We start from the raw sequence: 26,399 nt of genomic DNA, 5'->3' as shown, positions 1-26,399 counted from the left end.
ACGATATGAGCATTAAGATCGTGGTTATAAAACATGAACAATAATCATAAGGTGTGGGGCATGCTAGAAAAACACTTTCTGGCTTTGGAAATGCAATTTTAAAAAAAAAAATAAGACAGCGCCATCTGTTGTATAGCCAGTGTTTACAAAGAAATGCCGACTCAGGAGGAGAAACCTGCAATGAGTATTGTACCAGTCAGAGGTGCAAATCCAAAGAGAAAAAGCACATGTATAACAGAAGTTATCTTTCTGCAAATCTCCATTTTTGACCCAAGTCAGACCACAAGGCGCATTTCACTTGCACTTCATAGGAACCACAAAAATGTTTTAGGTTTCTAACCTAATAGCACAACTGCAAATCGGAAAAACATGCTAAGATTTGTATTTTTTTTTTTTTTTTTTTTTTTTTAAAAACACATTTCCGAATTATTCCCTGCACCTTTTGGCTATTAGAAACATTTTCACCGACTGCTTAAAATGAGCCTTTCGATGTTGAGCTCCAGCATTTTCCTTCCGTGTGCTTCAAGAACTGTAAGAACCTCCTGTTGGTCTTCAATGTGAACAAAGCTCATTTTCCATGCATGTTTGATATTGAAACTGCCTTTTTATATTTGAATCCTGTCACTGTGGGTGAACGTGCTAGCCTAGATGAAAAGAATACAAGACCGGTAGTTGTTTGCTTAATGTTGTGCTGTCCTGTTTGTGCCATTTTACACCAAAAACACTTTTCTAAATAAATGCTGTGGTCATGAAGCTTTGGTGCCAATATCTTTTTGTGTTCAATATTTGACCGTCTGAAAGTGGGCAAAGAATGACTCGACGTTTCCTAAACAATTCTAAACCTTTATTTTCCTAACAAGAGTGAAAAGAAACAAAGGCAACATTAAAATAACTTTATGCACAAATGATAACAGTGTCTCTGTAACAATAATAATAGTATTGTTTGAAACAGGGAAATAAAGTGAGTTACAGTAAAGTTACTTTATTTTGCAGATGAGGGAACCAAAAAAGAAGAGGAACTGAGAGGATAACAGCACTGCTCTGGGGTCAGACAGTGTCCATTTTGGGAAAGTAGCACCAAAAACATGAATGCCTGTTTTAAACATTTCCCAAAACGTCATCAGTTCCTTACGAATGTTGCGTCCCTTGAAAACGATGAACACAAGCTTCAGTACGACTAAAAAAATAAAAGTCATCAAGGTTCTGCCGCACATCTGCGTCGTATCGTGGCCTCGTAAAAAACAAACGAACCCAAATAGCTTATCCGAGGAGCTCCAGAACAAGGGTGAGGGGGCTTCCACTTAACACGGTGGTGGGGTAACAAAGCATACCAACTTACCTGGGAGACAATTCTAGATAGACCACACACTGCTATCACAGGAAGTCCCACATGAGCCTACACAGTCTTTAGAAACAGGTCCAGGGAACGCGGAGCTTGTAGACAACAGGAAGTCATATTTGTGTGAGAGGGAGTGTAGAAGATTGGGAGGAGGGTGTGTGTGTGTGTGTGTGTGTGTGTGTATGTCCCGCATCTTTTTTTTTTTTTTGTTCGCCCCTCACAGTCTGCTCCCTCAATTTCTTTGGCAGATCCAATGTCCACCCTCACAGAATCTGTCAAAAAAAAAAAAAAAAAAAAAAAAAAAAGACAGTGAATATTTTAAATTAAAATCTTAATTGCACTTGCAACCTTGGTCTATAAACAAGCATGTTCACAAACAAGATTTTAGGACAGATTTAATAAACTGCTGGGTTGAAAAACTATTCCGGCTCCAGTTCTTGGTATCTATGCTCAGTTGTGCTTTGTACTTCACCTTTTTGTTATTTACTCTACATTAAGCCTCAGTACGGCTCCTAAGAGAAAAGTGCAAGTGTAATTGTGCTATTCAGAAGTCCAATTGTGTGACTGTTGTGGGGCAGAGGGGGAGGGGGGGGGGGAAATTTAAAAAAAGGAAATAAACATGAGAACAGTGTCTGTGATCTCACAACACAGTTTAGGGTTCGTTCACTATACAGACATAACTTGTCTTACAAGTTCAAGGTGTTCTGTGACCAAATTCTTCACGGAATTGACTCGTAGATCAAATCCCACTTCCCAGTTGAACTGAATTGAAATGCCATTACTCTGCTCCAGCCCCCAAAAACCACATTTCTTGGAGTTACGCGTTTAAAATAAAGCAAAGCAAATGTATTTGTATAGCGCATTTCATACACAGGGTAACTCAATGTGCTTTGCATCAGTCGTCCCCAACCACCGGTCCGCGGCCGCTGAGAAAGAATGACCAGTTTATATAATTTCTGTTGTAATGCAATTCGCGTGCCAATGTGTTTTATTTTGAAAATTGACCGGATCTTCTCTGCCGCACCAGCTGCGCGTCACAATTGACTCGAGCGCTTCTGTTTCCGGTCCGAGCGGACTGGCTAACGGCGGGAAAGCTCAAAGAACGAAATCATTTCATAAACTAATTCAGTTCATTACATTTCCTGAAAAGATTTGTTCTTTTGAACGAAACAACACTATATCAGGAGTCCTACTTAAAATACAGGTTTATCGCAACAGTTAACTCTCACGCACCAAGTCCGCTCTGATACAGATACAGTTGTAGGTTTCTGCTTGACAAAGGCAGACCTACTTTTACGGAGTTAAAAGTCTACTCTCATTGAGGAGCTACCTAACTGCAGGTTGGTCTGGCTGTCTACAATAACTCCTACCCCCACTCCTGTATCGCGCCCACAGTGGACGCACCACGAACGGCGAAGGAGGAAGCAGAAGCGAGGTAAGCGTGTGTATGTGTTGTGTATATATAAATGCACGCCACCACAGCCGGTCTGTGAGAAAAATGCCGACTCCTAGCCGGTCCATGGTGCAAAGAAGGTTGGGGAACACTGCTTTACATGATTAAAATCATTTCAAAACAAAGAAGACAACAGCTTATAAACATTCAAAACAGCGCACAGTGCAAGAAATATCATTTAAAAGTGGAAATGCTCTAAAAAGCATGGGGAAAAAAAATAAGTTTTTAACCAGGACTTAAAAACATGCACGCTTGGGGCTGACGTCACTTCTATTGTTAGCTTATTCCATTTGTGTGCAGCATAATAGCTAAATGCTGCTTCACCATGTTTGCTTTGGACTCTGCGCTCCCCTATTTGACCTGAGTCTGTCGATCTCAGGGCCCTACTGGGTTTATATTCCATGAGCATTTCATTCATGTATTGAGGACCTAAACCGCTTAGTGATTAATAGACCAGTAGCAGAACTTTAAAATCTATTCTAAAGCTGACTGGACGCCAGTGTAAAGACTTTAGAATTGGAGTAATATGCTCTGACCTCTTTGTTCTGGACTCCCCTTTTTAGAGAGTGAAACCAGGTATTTACTAACAGCAATCCTCTTTTCTTTATTGCCAAAAACAATTCTCAGTTTTGTTGTGGTTTAATTAAAAAAAATCTTTGGTGGCTCATGCAGTTATTTATCTGTTTTAGACGGTGACACAACACCGCAATTGAACGGTAGTCATCTGGAGACACTGCTAGATATAACTGTGTGTCATCTGCATAGCTATGATAGTGAATATTAAAGTTCTGAATAAACATTGCACTAAAAATAAAAACAAAACAAAAAAGTAAAGAAACTGGTTTTATAAAGCAAAAAAGTCTCACACACTGTATTCGGATACTGGTAAGTCAAGGTACCACATTTACTTGATTAAAAAAAATAAAAGGTCAAAACTTTATTCTGGGTCTGGAATGAATGATTAATTTCATTCTTAAAAAAAAAAATCATTTAAATGGGGAAAAAATGCTTCAGTTTGCTCACAGGGTGTCAGAATGGAATTAAAATCAGGTGTTCGTCTGCACGAACCTGGGCAGTTAGCTGAGGTAAGGGGCAGCTTTTCTTAGAGTCGGACGCGTCCAGCGGCGCCGCTCCGCCACCCTCTGCATCCCCGCCGCCTCCTCGGTGGCTCTTTCGCTTCCTCTTGGAGTCCTTCGTACGTCCTCGACTGCTTCGTCGCTGCTCTTCAAGATCCGTCTATGAGTGGTAAAGATATTATATACTGCATGTATTATTCCCTTTGGGCAGTTATAACAACAACAACCGGTTATTTAAAATAATAATAATAATAAATAATTCCTTCCCCAGTTTTTAAATATGAGCTTATAATACCAAATTGTTGAAAATACACTAGGGCTGGGCCATTACTCAATTTGAGCAATTCATTTGATGTTAGTGCTCAGGACAGATTTAAATTAATAATTTGTTGAAGAAAAATGAAAAGGTAAGTAGAACTATTTGCTGCCGCCGCAGGCCAGGTCACAACTGCACGAAGCAGAGGTCCACCGGCAGCTGTTCTCGTGAGCCTGCACTTGGGGGAACAGAGGCTGGTGCGAGGGGCACCTCTCACCCGATCAATTGCGAATCGACACTCAGACAGGTGGGGTGCGTCCCAAGTGATGATCGATGTGTCCTGCAATTCACATTAGTTCTCGCCACTTTTTTTATGTATTTATTCATATAAATCGCCCGTCTATTTTACACTGAGACAAGACCAAAACGATAGAGGCACTTTTAATACCACAATATTGTTAATACAAAGTTGTCAAACTAGAAAAATTAACTTCCAGAACAATTTGTCCAAATTTGTCTCAATTTACATATTTTCAAAATTTTGTCGAGAACAATTCTGTAGGACAGTCATAATCGTTAAATTATGGCTTCAATATTTGTCATTTGAATGTTCTTATTACATCAACGTTGTAATGGCGGACGCAGTTGCAGCCTGAATCAAAGTACCAATATTTGAGATTTTGATGTTCCATCATCAGAAATATCTGTATGGATTAATTCAACTTTGCAAATTGTTTTCAACCCTGGTAACAAAAAAAACTAAAAAGTTTAATCAGATCTCAAACGTCAAAATTAAAACTCAGAACTCTATTTTGCAAACAAACAACATTACGGATAGACTGAATTGGATCGTTTATGTATGGACAATAGTTTTGGCTTCTATTTTGTGCAATTTATATCTTGTACGCGTACAAAAGGTACATGTAAGAAGAAATGTAATTACGTCTTCTCTTGTATGCAGTTTATATTACATTTATATTTCCTATATCCACAATTGCTGCTGAAACATTGCAAATTTCCCCATTTCGGGACTAATAAAGGTTATCTCATCTTATATTAGATATAGTTACTAATAACAATAATATACTTTTAACCTGCCCTACTTCTGAAGTGACGTACAAATTCATTTTCCGGTTTGGACGCGGATTCCTGTCGGGATGTGTATTATTTCATATTTATCTCTCTGAACCTATTAATTGGCCTGTTATTTTTGTTGTTCAAAGTTGGTTGCTCTCCACGTAAACGCAGTTCCAGCCAGACCTATGTGACAAGTGGACTCTATCACCAAATTGCTTATTTTGATGTTCGGCTTTGACATCTGCAATTATTCACTCCTCATCCTCCCTTTGTGACACTCTTTTAAGAAGCATGTAAAGAAATGGAGGTGATGATCAGTGACTTACAATACGCTGACACCGGACGCAAAGCGGACATTCGCCTTCATGGCTCGGTAGCCGGGGGGCGCAATAAAATAGCGTGCACCAAGCAATTGTTCAATGTGGATACCCCGGTAATGTCTGATGCTGGACCCCCCCCCGCCCCCCCTCAATTTCTGGAACAATCAGTGCTACGGCTGTAACGAGTCAACGTTCCGTGATATACGTAACAAAATACGGACGTTCTTTAACATTTGCCCGCTCTGTTAATTTCTTGACATCATGGTGAAAAGGTGTAGACATTAAAGCAGACCTGAATGAGCGTGCGCAGTGTCGCCACGGGCGGATCCGAGGCGGCCTGCAGGACTCGGCCGATGATGTGCATCTGGTCCAGACAGACCTCCAGCAGATCTCCCTCCAGCTGCAGCTCCTCCAGTCGCTCCTGAGTGGGTGAAGAAAGCTGCACCACCTGACCTTTGAGCTCAGGCAGCAGCGGCAGCAGAGCGCCGACATCTGCGCATGCAGAACAAACGCAACGCCGTCACGACTGGTCACCGACGGCGAGCTCAGGTGGTCTGACACACCAACTTACCATTAACACTGCAGTTCTTGGCGACGCCGTTCTCACAAGCAGCCTGCATCATCACACAGACAGATGGGTAAGAAACATTTGACAGCCCATTGCAAACATTCATAGAGTTTAGGTCACAGTTCTCAAACTGGAGTCCACGAGCTGTAACTGGGGGTCTGCAAAATAATTTTCATCCAGAGCATTAAAGCATTGCTCGTCTAACTGACGGCATTCAAAGCATTAGGGGGCGCAAACTAAAAGTTAGTAAAATTCCAAATGTTTTAAAAGCGGACATCGGGACACTTTTTCCATTTTACGAACAGAAACGGAACAACAAAAAGTCACGTGGTGTAAAGCCTGTTGCAAAAATTCAATATTGCCATCGTTTCTTCCCTGAGCTGTTAATTAACTACTCCGGATGAAGGCATAGCCAAGCAATCCCGAGTTTTTCAACAATCATGCTTTACGCCGACAAATTGAAAAAAAAAAAAAACATTTACGTAGGGTTTATAGTGAAGAATCTACACCCGTATCCTATATCGTATAAAGATGATTCTGATTCCTGTAGTGGACAACGCCAGGTTTCAACACTTGACACTGAAGCAGCAAAATAATCCCTTTGTGAAGCCATATTACACAAAAGATAATACCTTTATTGTAATAATAATAATATCACAGCCAGAATTGTGGTCACTTTAGAAAGATTCATACTTAAACCACTGTGGCTCTTCAGTTTTTTTTTTTTTTAACCTTGTCTAATAATGTTTTTCATTTTTAGGAAGTGCCTACCACTTTTTGTTCCATAACTTCTATTTACCACATTCTAGCACTGAACCGGGTTTTGTTTTTAAAACCATGTACACACAACAAGTAGGCCAGGCTAATAATAATTATTTCTGTTATGATTTAATATCATGGTCAAGTTTTGGAATAATTTAACTTTGCTAACGGACACTTCCATTATAATTTTTACACTTAAGTTTAGATCGCGATATATACTGTTACCATGAAGCGATTAAATTTATACCATATAAATGTCAAGCCATTTTACCTGGCCATAGTACAACCACCCTAACGTAATTAGCACTCGGATTATGAAGGGGTGCTTTGGGATAAATGTCTCCTTCGACCCAAGGAGTTTTAGAAGTGTACCTGAATGCCAGTGGACTCCTTGGATTTCTTTTTGGGGGAATCTTCCGTCAGATCGATGATTCCATCCTCTCCTTCACCTCCCTCCGAGTCAGATAAAACAATGACCGAGCTGGAGTCCACATCTTTCTGCACACATTCTTCCTCCTTGTCACAATGGAGGCTTTCTTTCAGTTCTTGCAGCGTCTGAAGGGCCCGCTGCAGCTCGGGCGTCTCCAGTGCCTCTTTGGCGCGACCCTGCCAGGTGATGGCCCGCTCTGTGAGACATTGCAGCGCCTCACCCTCGGGCAGGCGCACGGGCAGCCTCTGCAACGCCACGAGCAATGCCAGGATAGTCTCCAGACGTGGGCGCCGCGACCGCTGGCACCGCGGACACAGAAAGCGCGAGTCCCAGTCCCACCAGCAGTGAGGGTTAGCCGGCGGTCCACAAGAGGGAAGCAGCGAGGGGAAGGGAACGCAGTTGCCGTGGAACCAGTCCTTGCAAAGGTGGCAGCGCAACTGCGGCGCGCGCGGCTGACCTGCGCACACGCACACCGACTGAGAAGAGGTGGCACCGGGGTGGCTCCCGTTCTCTTTGACACAGTTTTCAGAGTCCGTTTCCATGCGGTCGTCCGATGTCGCCTTCCCCTCTTTGTAACTTCCTGCATTAAGTTCAGTCTTCCCCATGTTGACCTTCTGTAACCTCAGCAGTGCCTCCTTCTCCCGGTGCTCCCCTTCCTTGAATGCCATTACCTACAGGAGAACACACACACACACACACACACACACACACACACACACACACACACACACACACACGAGTTTTGATGCCCACAATGAAGACCCACACAGCCGCAGGTCAATTATGTGTGGCAAACTCACAATAGCTGCAGGGTCCCTAAGATCTTGCGCAGAGAGGCCCAGAGTGTTGGTATCACAGTCATCGAGTTCCTCTAATGTCTCGTTATGTCTCCTTTTAGCGCATGGACACAATACCTGAAGGGCAAGACAGGGTGTTTTTTTTTTTTTTTTTGAAAATTACTTCAGAACAGTTAAGATATTCACAGGGGATAAGGAACGAGTCCTGCCGTAATTGACGCAGCCCCAAAAACATTTACAATTGCCGATACTGGCACTTGGGTGAAGACTCCTGCTAACACCCAGGCTAAACTTGGCTCTTCCCTGACATACATATATGAATCACTTCAAAATACTTCCTTCGACCAATTCCTGTACTACATTTACTATTTAGCCAGAGCTTCGGCGCCATCTTGTGGCATCTTGGGTGTTTCAGAAAGAGCACAAAAACTGCAGGTGAGTTTTTCAGCAAATAGGGGACAATTTATGAATAGTGAAATTACTGTAATTATATGATTTGTTATAGGTTGTTCTAGGACTTTGGCAGTACTGCGCTAACCAATGATGAGTGGTTAGAACATCTGCCTCACAGTTCCAAGGTTCTAGATTTTAATATTGAGCTTGCATGTTCTCGCTTTGTTTTGGGTACTTAAGCTTACTCCCACTTTTGATACGTTCAGTGAAGACCTTTGAAGGTGTAATTATTGTTTGTTTATATGAGCTTTGTGACTGACTGGTGACCAATTTAGGGTGTACCACGCCTCTCGCTCCAAGTAAGCTTGAAAGGGCTGTAGCTCAACCGCAACCCTAGTGAGAAGAAGTGCTATAAAAAATGGGTGGGTAGATGGATGTTTTCAGACTTAATAGTAGTGCACCTCGAGGAGACTGTGCTGACTGCTTTTCTTCAAGAAGGTCTTGCTGGCCTTGTCCCTCCAGGAGTGAGCGCTGGCAACCTGTAGTTCCAGCTGTCGCAGCTCCTCCATGAAGACGGGCAGGTCCCTTCCAACGGCCACCAATCCCTCCAGGTCATCCAGACATGGGTAATGCTCCCCATTCTGCAACAGGTTGCCAGGTATGCACATCATTGTGACACAAGCACAAATGACATAAAACACTTAGTTCAAGAGACAATGGTGCTACTTTACCTGAATTTCCTCCAGGTCTGTTACCCAAGCACGTGCGCGGCTTAGACAGCCCTGCAAAGCTTGAATGTTAGGCAGCTTGACAGGAATAAGCTGGGCCTCATTAACAATCGCCTCCAGTGTTGAAAGAGGGTGCTTTTGCCTGGGGAGACAATTGACAACGTGAGAACAGGGCCAATTGGTTGTGACGTGACATCTGCCCCTACTCCTCTGTGTTTATGTTGTACCTTTGCTCAAGACAGATCTGTGCTTTCTCCTCCCAACGTTCTGCAATAGTGAGTAGCTCCTGCAGTTCTGCCATGGCAGTATCTACAGATGCGCTCTGAGGCACGTTGCAGCCTGCCTCGATCAGATTCCTCAACACTGCCAACGTGACCTCCGGCCTCTCGCCCCCCTCTGTGCCCAAGGTGCGCCTGACCTCTGCCAGCCAGTGCCCCAGCTCCTGAAGGCCCTGGAGCAGATTACACTCTGGCACCACAACAGGCATCTTAGTTCCCTGCTCCAGCAATGACTGCAACAGCTCTGTGGGCGCAGCGTTCCTCCTCCAGTCGCGCTCGTTAACCAACTCCTGAGCTCGGCTCTGGTAGTCACTCACCGTCTGCAGAACAGCCTTGATGGGGGAAAAATTTGCGGATTGAATAAAAAAATAATTACTCTTGAAAAGTTTTATGCCAATTCTATTAACGTGGTCATCACCTGCACTTCATCCAGTTGACTCATCACACATGGCAGATTTTGCATTCTCTCTATCAAGGATTTCAGCTCCGCCAAAGTCATTTTTGCATCACTAAAACACAGCAATGTGTCAATGTTCTGATATGACCAATCAGTATGCACATTATACTTGCTCCATCTAACCTGGTTGTTGAGTTAGTGAGGAGCTCGGTGCTCTTCTGCTGGCAGTGCTTGATGTCTTTGAGAACAGTGTTGAGTTTACGTAGAAGTTCATTGTCAGGGAACTTTCTTTCCGCCGCTTCGGTCTTGAGCACCTCCAAGTAATCAATCCCTGGGATTTAATTAAATGCCACAAATTTGGCTCCAAATTCTACTCTGTGTTTCCATAGAAATACCTGAAATAATGTCAGCAATGTGAGTGGGGGTTTCCTACCTATCTTGTTTCCCTCCTCTTGCTCAAGTGCCTCTTTTACTCTGTTGGCCCATGAATCAAAGGACTCTGAGCGGACTTTTAAGCGGTGTAACATGGCCAACAACTCGTCCAGGGTATATCTGTACCTGCAAAGAGGCACCACAAAATGTTAATTCTGCAAGGGTAGTTTTGTGTTAGACTGTGTATGATGACAAAAACAGTAGAGGCTGCTTCATTTCTGAAGCCAAACATCAGACGTGTAAAGGCACAAAAAAAAAAAGACAGGAATACCTGAGGTAGAGTTTGTCAGTGGGGCAGTTGCACAGATCCTGAGTGTGATACAGACACACCAGACGCTCAGGGCAGTTTGAACAAGCCAGCGCTGAGAGGAAACAAGTTGTCTTGCATTTGTCACACTGTCTCTCATCATCAGGTAACAGCTCAAATGCCTCACGCTCTGCTTCGCTGATGCCCTGGACACAGAGCACATTTTTTTTTAGTTCAGTCAATGGGGTTGTCCAACACTTTGCAGACCAGTCCATTAGCGCAAATGACAGATGAGACTGATTCGAAACATGACAGAAACTGCAAGTGTAAAAAACAATGCCAAAAAGACAAAGGTTTGCCAACTCTTACCCTTTCCATCAGAGCCTTCCGCAGCTTTCTCTCCTCCTGAACAATTATAAACATTTCCCGGTGTGTTGCTGCAGCAAGATTGAGGTCTAGTTTCTCTGGACTGGCTGCCATTTTACAAGTGAGCTCTTCGTGAGAGAAGACACAATACCGCCGCAGACGCCGATAGTGCTCAATGCAGGAACGGCCGGCAGGAAGCTACAAAGACAACAAAACAGTAGGGAGTCATCTGATTGTCAAGTTTCCCTTTTGTAGAACAGCCTTATGACACTTACCCAGTCTGCAGTACAGAAGTTGACCGCTTCTGCAAAATTATATCCCTGGTTGAAGCCACTGTGGTAGGCTCTAGGGAAGGTGATGACAAACTCACCAGCACACTGGTTGGTCCGCACAACCTGTCAATAAATAAACAACAATAACAAATCACATATGTAGTCATTTTAAGCCAAGAGAATGTGTGTATTGAGATACTGACCGGTACACCGTGGGCCATAAGGATGTTTGGGTTCATGATTGTAACCAACTGGTGCAAGAGGTCAGGCTGAAATTCAAATAACTCTGGAGTCAGTTTCTTCATCACCTCCTCTAGTCGCTCAGCAGCTACTGAGGGAACTCCATACCAGGTTTTGGGTTCGCCCCTGAAGATGATTAATCGTGTTAGTCCAGTCGACCCCTGCATACTCGCGGTTCAACATCTGCGGATTCAACTATTTGTGGAATTTTTCCCTTTTTTGGGGGTGAGGGGACCAACCCCGAAAATGCTTATAGGCGATGTAGCTCGACTTATTCAAGAATTTTGGGGGTTTAAAATACATTTTAAAAAATCCCCCCTCCCTCCCCCAAAGGCCATTAGAATGGGCATCAATTACCCGCAACTTTTCGGTATTCGCGGTCCAGCCCGGTCCCTAACCCCCGCAAATAGCGGGTTTCCACTGCATAATGCGGAAACAATTAATAAATACAGTGGGTCCTGTACCAGTGCAGGTAGTTGATGGAGTAGCTCCAATGATCCTCAATGTGCCAGCAGAAAGCGGAGAATACCATGCCAACATAAAGCCAGGGCACCTTCATGCCAGAGATATCACCATTGATGTGGCACAGGAGAGACTGTTCCAGCACAGGCATCACGTTCAAGTTCCAGCCACTGCGGGCATAGTCCTGACAGGTGCACAGGTTGAACGTCATGAATCACTTTTGGCTTGATTTACGCAACGTAACACTACTGTGTTTATTGTGTGAGTTACTCTGTGGGTTCTCCTATTGTATTCCAGACAGTCTGAAGATAAAGAGAACGCCATGTACAGGGTGATCCAGACCAAATCGCATGCATGTTGGCCCTCATGATTCATCAGGACATTAAATGGCCATTTTACCATAAAAATTAAAATGATTCCAGGACATTTCAACATATTCAGTCTAGCTTGACATCAGACCTAAAATTATAATTAAAAAAAAAATCTAACTTTAAATACGATTAACCTGTGTGTGGTTTTTATATAGGCATGGGATAACCAAAACTAAAAGCACTTTAAACTAGTAATTCTTCCCAGGCCTGGAAAGGAGATTTTAAAATTCAAAATCTGTTAAGTTTGGCTTTTCTAAGTAAGAGGCAGTGCACTGTAGTATTTTACAAATGTCACAAGTAAGCACACCTCCTCTTCCTTTGTCAGAATCCTCTTGCCGGTGTTCATCGGGAAGCCGCTGCCAAACTCTTTGGAGTGGATGTCTGCTCCATACTCCACAGTCACGTCCTCCTCGATGCTGCTAACTAACCTCCAGAACTCCCTCTCCACAAGCTCAGTGGGAACCATCTAAAAGCGAAGGACATACAGATGACTTTCTCTCTCTCATCATGGCAGCAGAGTCGGTCGAGTCTCATAGTGCTTTAAGAGTGTGTTTACATGGACGGGCATGTTGAAGTAATCTGCTTTGAATGCGTCGGCCATCTCCCCAAAACTCTGCAAACTGTACTCGCGGGTTGCTTGTTCAAAGCCAAATGCTTCCGAAGGCTTCTTGCACTCCTACAAATAAGAATATCCATCACGAATAAGTCTTATAGGTCCAGACTCTCTTCACACTAGACACGAATAAGTCTTATAGGTCCAGACTCTCTTCACACTAGACAGATTTTTTTGTTTGTTTTGTTCTGTTTTAAGCCACGACTTACTTCTGCAACACACTTCGGGCAACGCCAATTGCCTTTGGGAGGGTCAGTGAGTGGGGGCAGCAGGCAGAACGTATGGTAGTTGTCATCACAACCATCGCATAGCAAGAGTTTCTCGTCATCATCTCCACGGCCACACATCCGACACACAAAGGACTCCACCTTTAATAGTACAATGTAAACCAAAAGCTTACATACACAATATAAAGACATGCTTTATTTACTCACTGACATGAAATCAGACTAAACATTTCCTGTTTTTGGTCAATTAGGATTCCCTAAATTATATTTGCTGAATGCAAGATTAATGAGGAGTTTTTTTACATGAGTTTCTTCAAAATCAGAAGTTTATCAACAAGTTTATTAGTATTGAGTACCATTGCTTATAAACTATGACTTGGGTCAAACATTATCCTTTTACTAGCTGCTCACAATAGTTGGCGGGATTTCTTTGGCCCATTCCTCGACAGAACTGGTGTAACTGAAGAACTGTTCACCTATGGGATGTTCCAAAAAAGGTGTTTGATAAGCATTCCTCAACTTTCTCAGTCTTTTTTGTCACCTGTCCCAGCTTTTTTGGAACATGTTGCAGCCATAAAATTCTAAGTTAATGATTATTTGATAAAACCAATAAAGTTTATCAGTTTGAACAATAAATATCTTGTCTTTGTAGTGTAGTCAATTAAATATAGGTTGAACATGATTTGCAAATCTTTGTATTCTGTTTAACACAACGTCCCAACTTCATTGGAATTGGGGTTGTGTACAATATTGAATGTGCTCTTCACATTTTCTCCAAGGACATATATTCTACGTAGGCTACAACATTTGACACAATGAAAAATCATAGGTCAGGTCGAACATAAGGATAGATATAATATATAAGTTTATTTGTATGGCTGTCTTTTGGAAAGTGTTTCGAATGATGCATGTTTTAACTGATGATTGTATCAAGACTGTCAAAATGTTTGCATCTCAATTAGGCACTGTTGTCTTAAGCAAATTTCCCTCAAGGTTATGATTATCTTTGGAGCCGTTAATTGTAACAGTTGATTATTTATTTTTTGTATCGCTGTGTCGGGCTGAAACCTGTCCAAATTTTACAAATTTCTCTCTTTGACAGTAAAGTATTGATGGCTCAACAATCATGCTGTATTTTTGGTTTCTTGAAAAGAAATTGGTTTGGAGATGAGTTTCTGCCAGAGGCCAGCGATATATAGATTGCTCCAAAAAAATTTCCAAAATTCTGTTTGTACCAACAATCAATTACAAATCAAGTTTTGACTCGTATCTGGGTGGACCTTTTTGATTACTTACACACTGCATGTTGTTGAGGTTGCGCCGTAGCCTCATGGTCATTTTGGTGCACGGACCATCTGTAAGATGTTGACGACTTTCTTTGTGAAGATGCTCAGCCAATTCTTCTTTCTTCACTTCAGTCTTGACTTCAGCCTTGACTTCTGTTTTGACCTCTGTCTTGACCGTGATGCTGACGGGGGGAACATGGGGAGTGGCTGAGCGCTCGTCGCTCTCTCCCCCCTGAGGAACCTGAAGCTCCGCATTTACAGATGTGACACCAGGAGAAGATGCTGTGCTGTCCCTGATGGTTACAGTCTGAGGCAGTTCATCTAGAAGAAAGGTTTTAAAGTGGTTTTCGAAATGCATGCTGGATTATGCTCTATTTATTTTCTCTTACCCTTCTTCCTAATGCCTCGGTCCCGTGCCATGAGTCCAAGTCCCATCATCTTGGGCCCTGCGCCATAGATCTGCAACTTCTTCAATTCTGGGTTCTTCTCTATGTCTTCCTCAGTAGGTTCAGGCTGCGAAAAAAGTACACAGTCAACATGAAGGAATGCACAGACAGCCGCTGCTCTCCACAGCTCACAGACCAAAGCAATGTGCCAAATGCAGAGGGCAAAAAAGATCGCAAGCAATGCAAAAAGGGGTTATTCTAGCTAGGTTAGACATTAGGGAAAGCTTAAACGTTATGACCCATCACCAAACTACAAATTTAACAGAAGTTCCTACCATTAAATAGAATATACCTAAAGATTAACAAAACCACTTTCAATTCATTCAACACTGACATGGAAACATGCCAATGTGGTACATAGGCGGTGTAATTCTGTCAAACCAGTCTTGTACTACAAAAGTCAAGTATTTGTTTAAAATTATGATCAACAAAGAAAACATCTTCCATTTCTAAAACAATTTAAATGTTCTAAAGTTAGCATTTGATTTATCTAAAAATGCTTTTTACACTTGCTAAAATTCGACAAGTCCGCATCTGGTAAGTCACTACACTTAATCTTTCCTCATTTTGTTGTGTTACAACCTTATTCCAAAATGGAATTCAATTCATTTTGTTCCACAAAATTCGATACACAGTACGAAAAGTTCTACTGAAGGAAAAAAAAAAAAAAAACAACTAAGAAGTCACCTGTACACAACACGTATTAAGTATTAACTTTGCTTCAATACGTTGCTGATGCACTTTTGGCAGCAATTACATCGTTTCTTTTTGAATATGATGCCACAAGCTTTGAACACTTATTTCTGGGCAGTTTCGCACATTACTCTTTGCAGCACATCTCAAGCTCCCTCAGGTTCGATGGAAAGCGTCAGTGCACAGCCATTTTAGGATCACTCCAAAGATGTGCATATGAGATTCAAGTCTGGGCTCTGGCTGTGCCCCTCAACGACATTCACACAGTTGTCCGGAAGCCACTCTTTTGAACTTGGCTGTGTGTTTTGGATCCTTGTCATGCTGAAAGATGAACGGTTGCCACAGTCTGACGTCAAGCGTGGACGGGCTGCCATCTGTCTTTCAGGAGTGGCTTTTGTCAGGCCACTCCTGTTTATCCTTCTGGAAAGTTCCTGCCACGGAGGACCGCTGGAGCTCTGTCACCTCGCTGACTAAGCCCCTTTTCTTCATCACTCAAGTTTAGACGGGCAGACTCCTGGTGGTTGTGAACTTTTTCCGTTCTTCCTCAATGCTCATTTGAACCTTGTTCTGTGCCTTTCGCCAGATATGTAACTTTGGACAATCCTGTTTCAGGTCTATAATTTATTTGACTTCTGTGCTTAGTTTTTGCTCTGACAAGCACCATCCACTCTGGGAACCTATATAGACAGGTGTGTGCCTTTCCGAATCATATCCAATCAACTAAATTAAACTCCAATTGAGTTGAAGAAACATACAGATGATCAGTTGAAACAGGATGCCTGTGAGCTCAATTTTGAGCTTCATGACAAAGGCTGTGAATACTCCACTACATGTATTTTCTTTTTTAATACATTTGAATTTTATTATTTTTTTATGTGGAAAAAGTTTAAGTGAATACTTAAGGTATACACTATGTCGAAGTGGTCTATTCTCATGGAGTCAAACATTGAACAATCTCGTGAATTCTGCAGCACAGAAGTAGACAACGGTTTTGAAAGCAATGAGACAAAATACCCACACAAAATCAACTAACTGAAAAGAGACTTGGAAATTGGCCCAAAAGCACCATGTGCAGAAAATAACCATTACACATAAGCCAGTCTAAAACAAGCAAATGCACACCACTGGGGTTTTACTACAAATATTTTATGTGCAGTCAAAATGCAACCTGACCAGTGACAAAACTACACTTTTTCTAGCTAGTAAGTTAGTGAAAGAAATTTCAATCTCTAAGCGCAAATGGCACAAGTGGTTATGTTTTGATCATTAAACTACAAAACCAATTGGGTGGCATTTGCCTCAAGCAAAACCCTAACACTTTGGTGAAGATCCAGGAAAAGGTGAGGATCAATGAGTTGTTTTGGCTTTTTGCTGTTACAGTCAATGGAGTGGAACAGTATCACTAATGACCGTTTGGCTAGGAGAAATTAGCTACAATAAACCACCTCTATATTACGATTCAGTTTTCAATGTCCCGGTGTTTCGTGTTTTTTTTGGGGGTGTTACTCTCTCTTATACTGTTTGTGCACTATGGTAGAAAAACCCAAAAGATCAGAGAAGCGCAACCCAGAAACTGAACATAATCTCAAGCAAAGCGCAACCCGAAAAAAGAAAAACTTGATACGGACAAAGTAGCCAGTAAGAAACCTTGGTGACAACTGGGCATAAAATTAAAATTATGTGCCATTCATAGCTCATCTGAATATAAATGACAGGCAGGGATGCAAAGTGGCTCAAACGTCTTAAAAAAAAAAACATGTAGCAACTCAAAAAACAACCCTCAAAACTGTTTTTTGTCTACGTTGCTGAAAATTGCCATATATCAGCACCCACTGCCAAAGTTTGGTCAGGGAAATCAGGATAATAGCATGTTATCTCATTCAAAAACTATTCATTTACAATATCACTGTGCATACTGACTTGTTAGAAACAGCCACGTTAAGAGTGGTATCCAAACCTGATTGTGAAAAATGTTAATTTTATTGCATGTTAATAAAAATATTTAAGTGGTTAGTTCCGATAAAAAATGTTTTTAAAAAGATGTGTAGATGCCAGGAAGAGTGCAGTGGGAAGAGGAAAGCCTTAGGAAGAGAATAGGGGCTGAGGGTGAGCTTATATGCTCAAAAGGCAGTACCGCTGAGATGAGTTGAGAGCCAGCGGTGAGAGGATGGGGATTCAGATCCTCTGGACCCTGCAAGGGGACACAACAACAGCAACAATAAACTAAGCCAGGAGGAAGAAGAGGACAGGTGGGACAGTCATGGAGAAGGAGCTGGAACAAGTAGCTGAGGTTTAAAAAAAAAAAAAAAAAAGAGTCAAGATGGGCTTGTGATAAAAAAAAGAATTATTAGTTATCAAGTTGCACTGTTTAAGTGTTCAAAATTAGATACAAAACTCTGTCTGTTCATAAAAGGTAGCTGGGGGGAATGCAACCAAGTAGTAAAGCTGACTCCAACAATGGCAGGTTAAGGCATAAGTGCATTGCAAGATGGCAGTAAAGCAAGCTGGGATGTGACCCAAGTGCACGGTCACATCTTCCAGACACACAAACACACCGCATTGAGAAGAGAACAGCAACACAGCAGCATCAGCACAAGATGGAGGAACATAAGACTTTCAGGCAGGTGAGAAAATGAATGAATGTCAAACAACAGAAGACCCTTCCTTCCATTCCAAAGGGCGGCCACAGGATGGCTTGAAATGCTATTGACGGTGCAGTATTTGCGGTGCACGATCACGCCCCAATGAACTAACGATGGACGACTATGAACTGACATCACAACTTGCCACAAGCATCATAAAGGACATGAGGAAATATTTTTGGCAGGAATTCCCTCGTTGCAATGGAAAATTTACAAAGATGCATTCAAGCCGATTTAGTGGCTCACATTGGTTTATCAATTATTCTGGAACCCAAAATATCCTAAAGACATTTTATTGGTTGCTCCAATACTTGCACAGTGGCGCATTGAGATATGAGTTGAATTTGTTCGTGACCACACTTGAAACTCAAAACACCTGTACTTCAAATCATTTCTCAATGAAACAAAGGGAAATGCCATTCATGTATTCTAGCCTTAAAAAAAAATTTGTTTTAAATCTGTTTGTTTTTAAAAAGGAAACTAGTACTCCATAATATTATACTTTATAAAGACAGAATAATAACATAAATAAATAGAATGTAAAGAATTAAACAGTGGTGCACCAGGATTTAATGCAGCAATTCAAACCATTGTTCTGCTCCTTGTGGGGTTCCTGTAAGTATTGTTATATTATTTGTTCACGTGTTGCTCCACGGTTCAAATACCCTTTGCTTAAAGCTTTCTAAAACCGCAACTATCGATGCTTATCGTTAGCATGTCAATGCCGTTTTCCATTTTATGTTACCATTAAGCTAGCGGAGCCGTTCTTTAGGTTAATTCTCATAGTTTTGTTTGACAGTAAACTTCAACAGGTTGGGGATTTTAAACATCTTGAAGCCTCTTTTTTTAGATAGATTGTTCACTATTTGCCAAACTGCTGCTTACTGTGAAGTAAGCTAAATATAGTTCACTGCCACCATTCAGTGCTCGTACCTCAAGTTTGTCCTCGCAAGTCAAAGCAAAAATATAGGCTGGATGACGACTCATATCGCCAAAAACTCAAGTCGGGTCACTCGTATCTTAAGGCAACACTGTATACTGTTAATGTCTAACAAAGGCTGCATACGAGGTGTCAGAAATGTTCCAGGACTAGAGTCAAAAAAACTAAAGAAAAAAAAAATAAAAGGTGCATTTCTAACAAACTGAGTTTTTCCCCATCAATGTGGGCCAGATGCTCAACCAGGAGAGAAAAAAAAAAAAAAAAAAAAAGATCCTGCAGCTTGCTTGGTTCAGTGCAAGAGAACTGAACTTTACACCGATTTTAAATCGGCCTTATCGGTATCGCCCGATAATTAGCAATTTATGCTGATCGGCTTTAATGTCATAATTCGCCGATCCGATCAGCTCCGCAAAAGACAATTACTCTGCGTCGCCATCGTGCACAGTATATTTGAATCCAAAAGCTAGTTGATTTTTAGCCTCGTCGCGTGTCTTTTGGCGTAGTCCTGTAAATATCTTACGGCCAATAAAGTTATTTAAAAAATAAAAATAAAACGTCGGAGGTATGGAACAGACAACACTTCTGAGACAGACAACACGTAATGCCCGGCGTATCAGACTATAAGACATATTTGCTCTTTCAAGATTGCACTATGTCAGACTACTGCAATAAAATCTTGTATTTCGATACCACCGCATCATGTTTTCTATCATCATTGGGCTTTATGTTGTCAACTCAAATGCGACCGGATACACTCGTTACAGTGGCGACGACAACAGCTTTGTATTATAAGGACAAAATGGGGGAAAACGTGTGTTGGGGGTCACCGGTGCTCAGGACATGAGAGGACGTTCGTTTAAGGCTTGCTTGAGGTATGTTCACGTACTTTTAATACGATACGGCTCACAAGCAGGCAATAAAATGTTATGTAGCCTAGCAAGCTAGTGGTACCACGAACGGTTGGACGTAAACATGCCGCCGTTCTGTCGAATCATGCTCAAAAGTTTTGGTGTGGGTGAAGTAATCTAATTAAAAATAAAGTAATTTAATTACAGTAAGTTAGCAACCATTATTTCTGTCATGTAATGTTGGTTTGACCTGACTGATTAGAATACGCGATCTGACTAAAGCAGTGATTTCCAACCTTTATGGAGCCAAGGAACATATTTTACAATTCAAAATTTTCACGGCACACCAACAAACAAAAATGTCACAAAAAGTGGATACGTTAATTTCTGTATTTACTTCCTGCCATCAAATAGAAGACTATTCATTTGTTCTGTCTGTCACTGTGCCTCACTGGCATAAATAGAGGAACAAAGATACATTATGTATTGCAAATATATTTTTTTGAGCAATTACGTACACAAGTATGTACAGTAAATGAACAGGTCATTTAAAAAGACACATTCCTCCATCTTGTGATCGGATCGGTGATCAGGTATCGTTTTTCTAAACTCGCTGATCGGCCCCAAAAATCCTGATCTTGTAAAGCCTACTGAGAACAGGCAAAGAGTTGTGGCAGGACAACTGGTGTCTGCCTTACCATGACATCACACCTGCTCACAATGCCCAGAGCATCCGACAGTTCCTCGCCATGCTGGAGCTACCTCCCTACTCGCCTAACATGGCTCCGTGGCAGTGTGTACATGGCCGTGATGACTAAACCCAGAAGAATCCCTCCAGGATTACATGAAGTGGCATAGAATGGTGGTAAAGTACGTCAGACTCCAGGAGAATACCTTCGGGAACTTGTAGTTTGGATTTGAAATGTGTTTTGTGACCCCAGTCTTAGAACGTTTCTGACACACCTCACCCACACCTGACACACCAAAACTGGCAGTTTCCTGTCCCCACAAACATCCATGAATAAAATAACCAATGTGCGTTTCAGTGTGTGTGTGTCTGGGGGGGTACACTCAAACTGATGGAATTCCAGAAAACTCAAAAGTTAGCGTTACATAATGCAATGGCATGCAAAGGAAACAAACTGTTTAAGTGATGATTATTAAGGAATGTAGGACATCAGCTGTTGTATTCAAGAAGGACTGAGGGCATGTTAGTGAAAATAATGTGTGAGGAGATTTTCACACGAGCACTGTGCCAGTTTACAAATAAAAATGCTTTTGATAAATGACTTGCTCCCAACATAAGCATGTAACAGTTGATCAGTTTAGAGGCATGTAAATGTAACCCTGAACGTAATATTTAGAAAATGTATCTACTATAGAAAACGAACATTATGACAACTGACGACTAAGCACTTTGACTTACATCTGGCTGGCAGCGGTTTGCTCGGCGCCCGTAACTGCTCATTTTGGATGGCTGCACAGACTGACGCAGGGGGATGGAGTGGGGCTTGTATTCCTTATCCACATCCTCACCGTCGTAGTGCTTTGGCTTGCAATGCTGTGAAATCCATCAAAGAAAAAATATGAATGTGAATTTTTGTCACGTGGTTTAATTAAAAAAACGTAGGTGAGTGTCGAACGATACCGGCAAGCTGGCACCAGAATGGAACATTTCAAAAGGGTGGACAATCCTCTCATAGTGTGAGCGCAGAAGAGAACCAATGTTCTTCCCTGGAGGGTAGCCAAGCCTCTGTGCCACACGGGCCCAACGTCGTTCTTTACAGACCATCTCAAAACCCCCTTCATCAGACACAACCTGGAACACCAAGCCACTTAAGCAAACCATAGGCCAAGACAAAATAACACACAGCATGTTAAACTAAAGAGGTGAAATTCTCGGTCACCTTTGACAGACCAAAAAGATCAAGGATTCGCCTTTCGATGTGTGGGATTTTCAAGGAGGAAGCCTGAATCTCCCAGAACCTGGCAATGCGGTCCAAATAATTAAGCTTCACTCTCGTCTCTGCCTGGGGGGGAAAAAAAAAAAAAAAGTGGCATGAAGAACCACAACTATGAAAAGCACCTCCAAACACTTCATTCCACTAACAACATGAAACAGCTGGTTTATAAATAACTTGCCTCCAGTTCATTAAGTCTCTGCATGCGTGGCGTAAATCGGAATGTATCCAGCTCCACTGAAAATGGTGGTTGCCAGTCCTATTAAGAACATCACATTGAACATTACGGTTTTCAACATTTGTGTCATGAGCCATCTCAACTATGAATTCAATGTACCCCAGCGTGACGCTTTTGTGGATGCACTAGTGTTTGTGCATCTAGGTTTTCGCAAGTGTTTGCAGTTATATGGCAATATCTCTCGAAGGGTGACCCATGTCTAAACTTTTCTTGCAAAATTTAAATGCGTAGTTTTTTGGGTGGCCATGTCCAAATCGATCAGCTGGCAGTTTCATTTTTTCCCCAGGTAAAACAGCGCCACTTTTTGGTAGAAAAACTGTGCACAGAAAGGTAAAGGTCAGATTCTTTATTCAATAAAACTCCATGTTATACTATACACTCTGTACAACAGCTCGGCTACATGAAAGGCCCTTCAACTACAGCTGTGTGTGTCACGGGATTTTACAAGGTAAGAGCAAGGTGTGTGCATAGGATGAACACATTACCTTGTAAAGTACAACTGGGCTTCAACAGTTTATCAATGTTGGTGAACAATAAGAAAAGTATTACAGAAATGACAGGACTGCAAATTAACTGCATGATTTGCTAGGCTGGTTATACCAGATCAAGAATTTTCTTTGTGAATCAATTATGCAAGATGAAAGGACAGCAGCAACAACTGTACTACTGCACACCGTTGACAATTTGTTAATAGCTAAATCAGTCTGGCAAAACTGGCTTATAAACTTATGTTTTCAAATCTTTTTCAGTGACATTGCACTGCATAGGCACTTCATTAAGGTAAGGTCCTGGGTTATGTAAATGTATTCAGAATATTCAAGTCAAATGTATTTGTATAGCCCTTAATCACACGAGTCTCAAAGGGATTCACAGGCCCACAGTTGGCCTTGATTGACTACACCCCCGAAACTAAATATTCGTCGATTTACAATTAGGCAACAGATTGGTTAAAATCTTTTGACTCCCAATTCATGAAAAGGGCAAGGGCTAAATATTGGGACCAATGTGACACAGAGAAAAGTGAATCAAATATTTTGATAGCAAGATGCAAAAATTAACAAATATTTACTGGTGGAGGTCGAATTTTGCAGATTCCAGACTTCTCTGCAATTGGACGTATTTTGGCAATGTAGCCCAGAGGATCCTGGAATTCCTCCCATGACGGCTCAAAAACTGGACACTCCGGAGGAGCTATAAACTCTTCCCCCTCCATTACCCTGAAAAACAAATGAATACACAGGATATTGCAGGTGGCCACCCCAACAGACAATTCAGCAAGATGGAAGTGCTCAACATAAAAGTACACACCGACAGAACAAAAAAAACAAATCTTAGGTTTCCTTTCAAAATCTCTATGGCACAAAATATTCCCACACAAGAGGGGCCGGCCAGCCATTGCAAAGTCAATAATCAATAGCGAGGCACATTTTTACATTAAAATTTTATCTTAAAATTATTATTTTTTTTAAAACGAACAAAAATAAAAAAATTTACATAGATATGGGAGAAAATCATTATATTTTATCAGTTTAATAGTAAGCAATGCATCCCTGTCATCTTGATGTGTTACAATAAATTAGGGGATAAACTGAGAGGCATGTTTAGGTCTCATATCTACAGAAGTGCACAACTTTTAATAATTTGAAGGTCCTCCATATCAATCCCTAAATGCTGTATGAGAAGACCATAGAGGAAGTGTTTGTTTTGCTCCACTGTAAGGCCTGGTGCAATTCCCCTCCCCCCCAACTCAAGACACAACAACATTAAGTCATATCCTTTGATAATCAACATGATTAAAAGCAGAGGAGGAAACTTTGCAAACCTAAATATTACATTAGTTGTCATTCATAACCATAGGTCCATGTTTTTGTTACATATACACTGTTGAAGAATGTGATTGTTTCAACAAAAAAAAAATATATATATTTTTTAAACAAGTTAGCATGACCACACACAGTCAAGAGAATTTAATTTATACTTCTATTAATATGTTCGTCCAATCAATGTTCCTGAGCTTGTATCTTAACAATGGCATGAAGGCCATGAACTCAAAACAAGGCCATACATAAAGGTATCATTCAGCGCACTCTTAAAACGTTTTTTTAAATAATGACTACAAAACGAGTGGTTAACCGATAACAGAAAGAACCACTCACGCTTTCAAATGTCGACGTTGTCTTACACCAAGTTTTGATCAATGTTGGTGACAAGTGACTTGGGTGAGTTAGCTCCCGACACCACAAAACGACTCATAAAAAAATTACGATGTTTACCAATTGACTTTGGGGTCGCTAAGAAGTCTATATTCGCTTTCATCATTCACTGAGTTTTGGTCTGGTTCAGACATCGGTGTCAAATGAAGCTAACGTTAGCATCAAGGCCTCCGATTTTTCCTTCCAGCTCGGTGCCATCGAAACATCTTGGTTAGCATTACTTAGCTACAAGGTGAGAATTAGGCAAACATTGGCTCCCGTGTTCTCACGCCAACAGCCAAGTCAACGCAGCGGTTGGACATAATATAACAAAATAAAAGCGGACACAGAGTCGCTTACAAGCTCCAAACAAGCGACCTAGTCTCCTTGTAAACTGTTGTTGACTGACCCGTAGACACCTCGATGTGCCGGGCTATGACGGGGCTGCTCGCCGCTCTCCTTCCTCCTGTTGTGCTGACTGCTGCTTGGTGGTTGTTGGTGGTGGTTAGCTAACGAGGGCCAGCTGTGCTTTGGTGCCGTTGGCGAGCTAACTGCTACAAGCAAAGTTGGCCGCTTTTGCCTGCCGCTTCAATTCACCCTGTACGTCTTCCACTCTGTCAGAACACACGCATTCAAAATGCGGACGCGAGATATCCGTTTCATTTTAAGCCCAATTTAAAAAAATGGTAACAGTTTTGTCGTTGGCAATAATTTTTACGACAAACACCATCACTCCCTTCAGGCCATCCTATCTTTCTTAACGAGTCGCCATCTTTTTTTGTTTTATTTTTTATTTTTTTTCTCACGGCCGAAGCACAACCGCCACCCCGGATTCTTCACAGCGCGTCCGCTACGTTTGCTCTTTGAAAATAGGGCGCACGTACGCCAATTCACGACGGTGTGTAGGAAGACAACAACGTGCTTTGGGTACAAGTTTACAACGGTCCGCTCATGGAAGAAAGCCTAAAAAAGAACATCCCAACTGAAATAAACTACTTACATTGGAAACCAAGCGTTCACGCAAATTTTTTGTCGAAATTTGACTTTATTTCACGTCAGAAGAATGTATGGTTTGATGGCTTTTGTTTTCTTTTATGCACAAATTTTTTGTTTACTATTGTTTAGACTTTTTATGCTTTTTTTTTTAAACAGGTGGGCAAGCGGGCACTTGAAATTTAATTGCAGGTTTACATCAAGTCACAACAAATGACAATATTTTATTGTGTTGTGTCTATTTTTGTGACTTTTTTTAGCTAGTTTTGTAATTGGGATGTAATGGTGGTTCCCTTATATTGTATAAATTATAATTTATTTCATATTACTCTAAACCCAATACTGGACAATAATTCTATACAACTGAACTCTGAAACAACTGAAATTGGATGTGTTTTTTCTACTTGGAGTGGGCCAGAATTTCCAATTTATTCCATGTATTATTATTATTATTATTATTATTATTATTATTATTATCCATCCATCCATTTTCCTTACCGCTTATCAGAATCAGAATCAGCATCATCTTTATTTGCCAAGTATGTCCAAAACACAAGGAATTTGTCTCCGGTAGTTGGAGCCGCTCTAGTACAACAAACAGTCAATTTACAGAACACTTTGGGGACATAAAGACATTGACAAAAAACAATTGTGTAAAAAGATGCAGAGTCCTCTAGCACTTAGAGCAGTTCGAACGACTAATATTGCAATAGTCCGGTGCAATGACCATTGTGCAAAGGGCGCTGAGACTTCAAGGAGTGAATGCGGTTTAAAGTGACGAGTAGTGCGATCATCTGGGACAATGTCGGTTGTGCAAATGTTACAGATACTCCTCAATCAGTGTGCAAATGGAGCAGATGCTACTCTGGCATAAGTGGCCAGTATATGCAAATAGTGCAGCATGGCGAGACAACTACAGTGAGTGCACAAGTAATAAATAATTGGCCCCACAGAAATGTGACAACGAACTCAAGTCAAAAAATTGCCAGCTTGTTGTAATGGAATTATAGGTTAGGTGTTTAAGAAGTTGATCGCAAGAGGGAAGAAGCTGTTGGA

General features: G+C 41.5%; 1 protein-coding gene across 5 annotated transcripts; it reads right to left on the bottom strand.

Annotated features, from left to right (window-relative positions):
- Positions 1-822: 822 nt before the first annotated feature.
- On the bottom strand, positions 823-25,190 carry kdm5c (lysine demethylase 5C). Of its 5 annotated transcripts, none has more exons than XM_061674490.1 (29): positions 24,711-25,190; positions 23,228-23,375; positions 22,098-22,179; positions 21,867-21,985; positions 21,608-21,778; positions 21,386-21,520; positions 17,664-17,720; positions 14,780-14,903; positions 14,401-14,711; positions 13,087-13,245; positions 12,821-12,940; positions 12,572-12,730; positions 11,896-12,077; positions 11,395-11,557; positions 11,195-11,314; positions 10,923-11,117; positions 10,578-10,759; positions 10,308-10,432; positions 10,058-10,205; positions 9,896-9,986; positions 9,427-9,809; positions 9,203-9,341; positions 8,933-9,112; positions 8,082-8,195; positions 7,224-7,952; positions 6,093-6,135; positions 5,814-6,013; positions 3,861-4,028; positions 823-1,611 (listed from the first exon to the last, which is right to left on the bottom strand). In XM_061674490.1, the coding sequence occupies exons 2-29, from the start codon at positions 23,369-23,371 to the stop codon at positions 1,603-1,605; spliced, it is 4,752 nt and encodes a 1,583-aa protein (XP_061530474.1). In that variant the 5' UTR covers positions 23,372-23,375; positions 24,711-25,190; the 3' UTR covers positions 823-1,602. The 5 variants fall into 5 exon arrangements, with proteins under 5 accessions (XP_061530474.1, XP_061530466.1, XP_061530483.1 ...); XM_061674482.1 differs by having other exon boundaries at positions 24,760-25,189; XM_061674499.1 differs by lacking the exon at positions 24,711-25,190 and adding an exon at positions 24,315-24,697.
- Between the last annotated feature and the right edge of the window lie 1,209 nt (positions 25,191-26,399).

Source organism: Phycodurus eques, chromosome 1 (genome assembly GCF_024500275.1).
Source record: "Phycodurus eques isolate BA_2022a chromosome 1, UOR_Pequ_1.1, whole genome shotgun sequence".
Classification (NCBI taxonomy): domain Eukaryota; kingdom Metazoa; phylum Chordata; class Actinopteri; order Syngnathiformes; family Syngnathidae; genus Phycodurus; species Phycodurus eques.
This window is presented reverse-complemented; position numbering and strand designations above follow the sequence as displayed.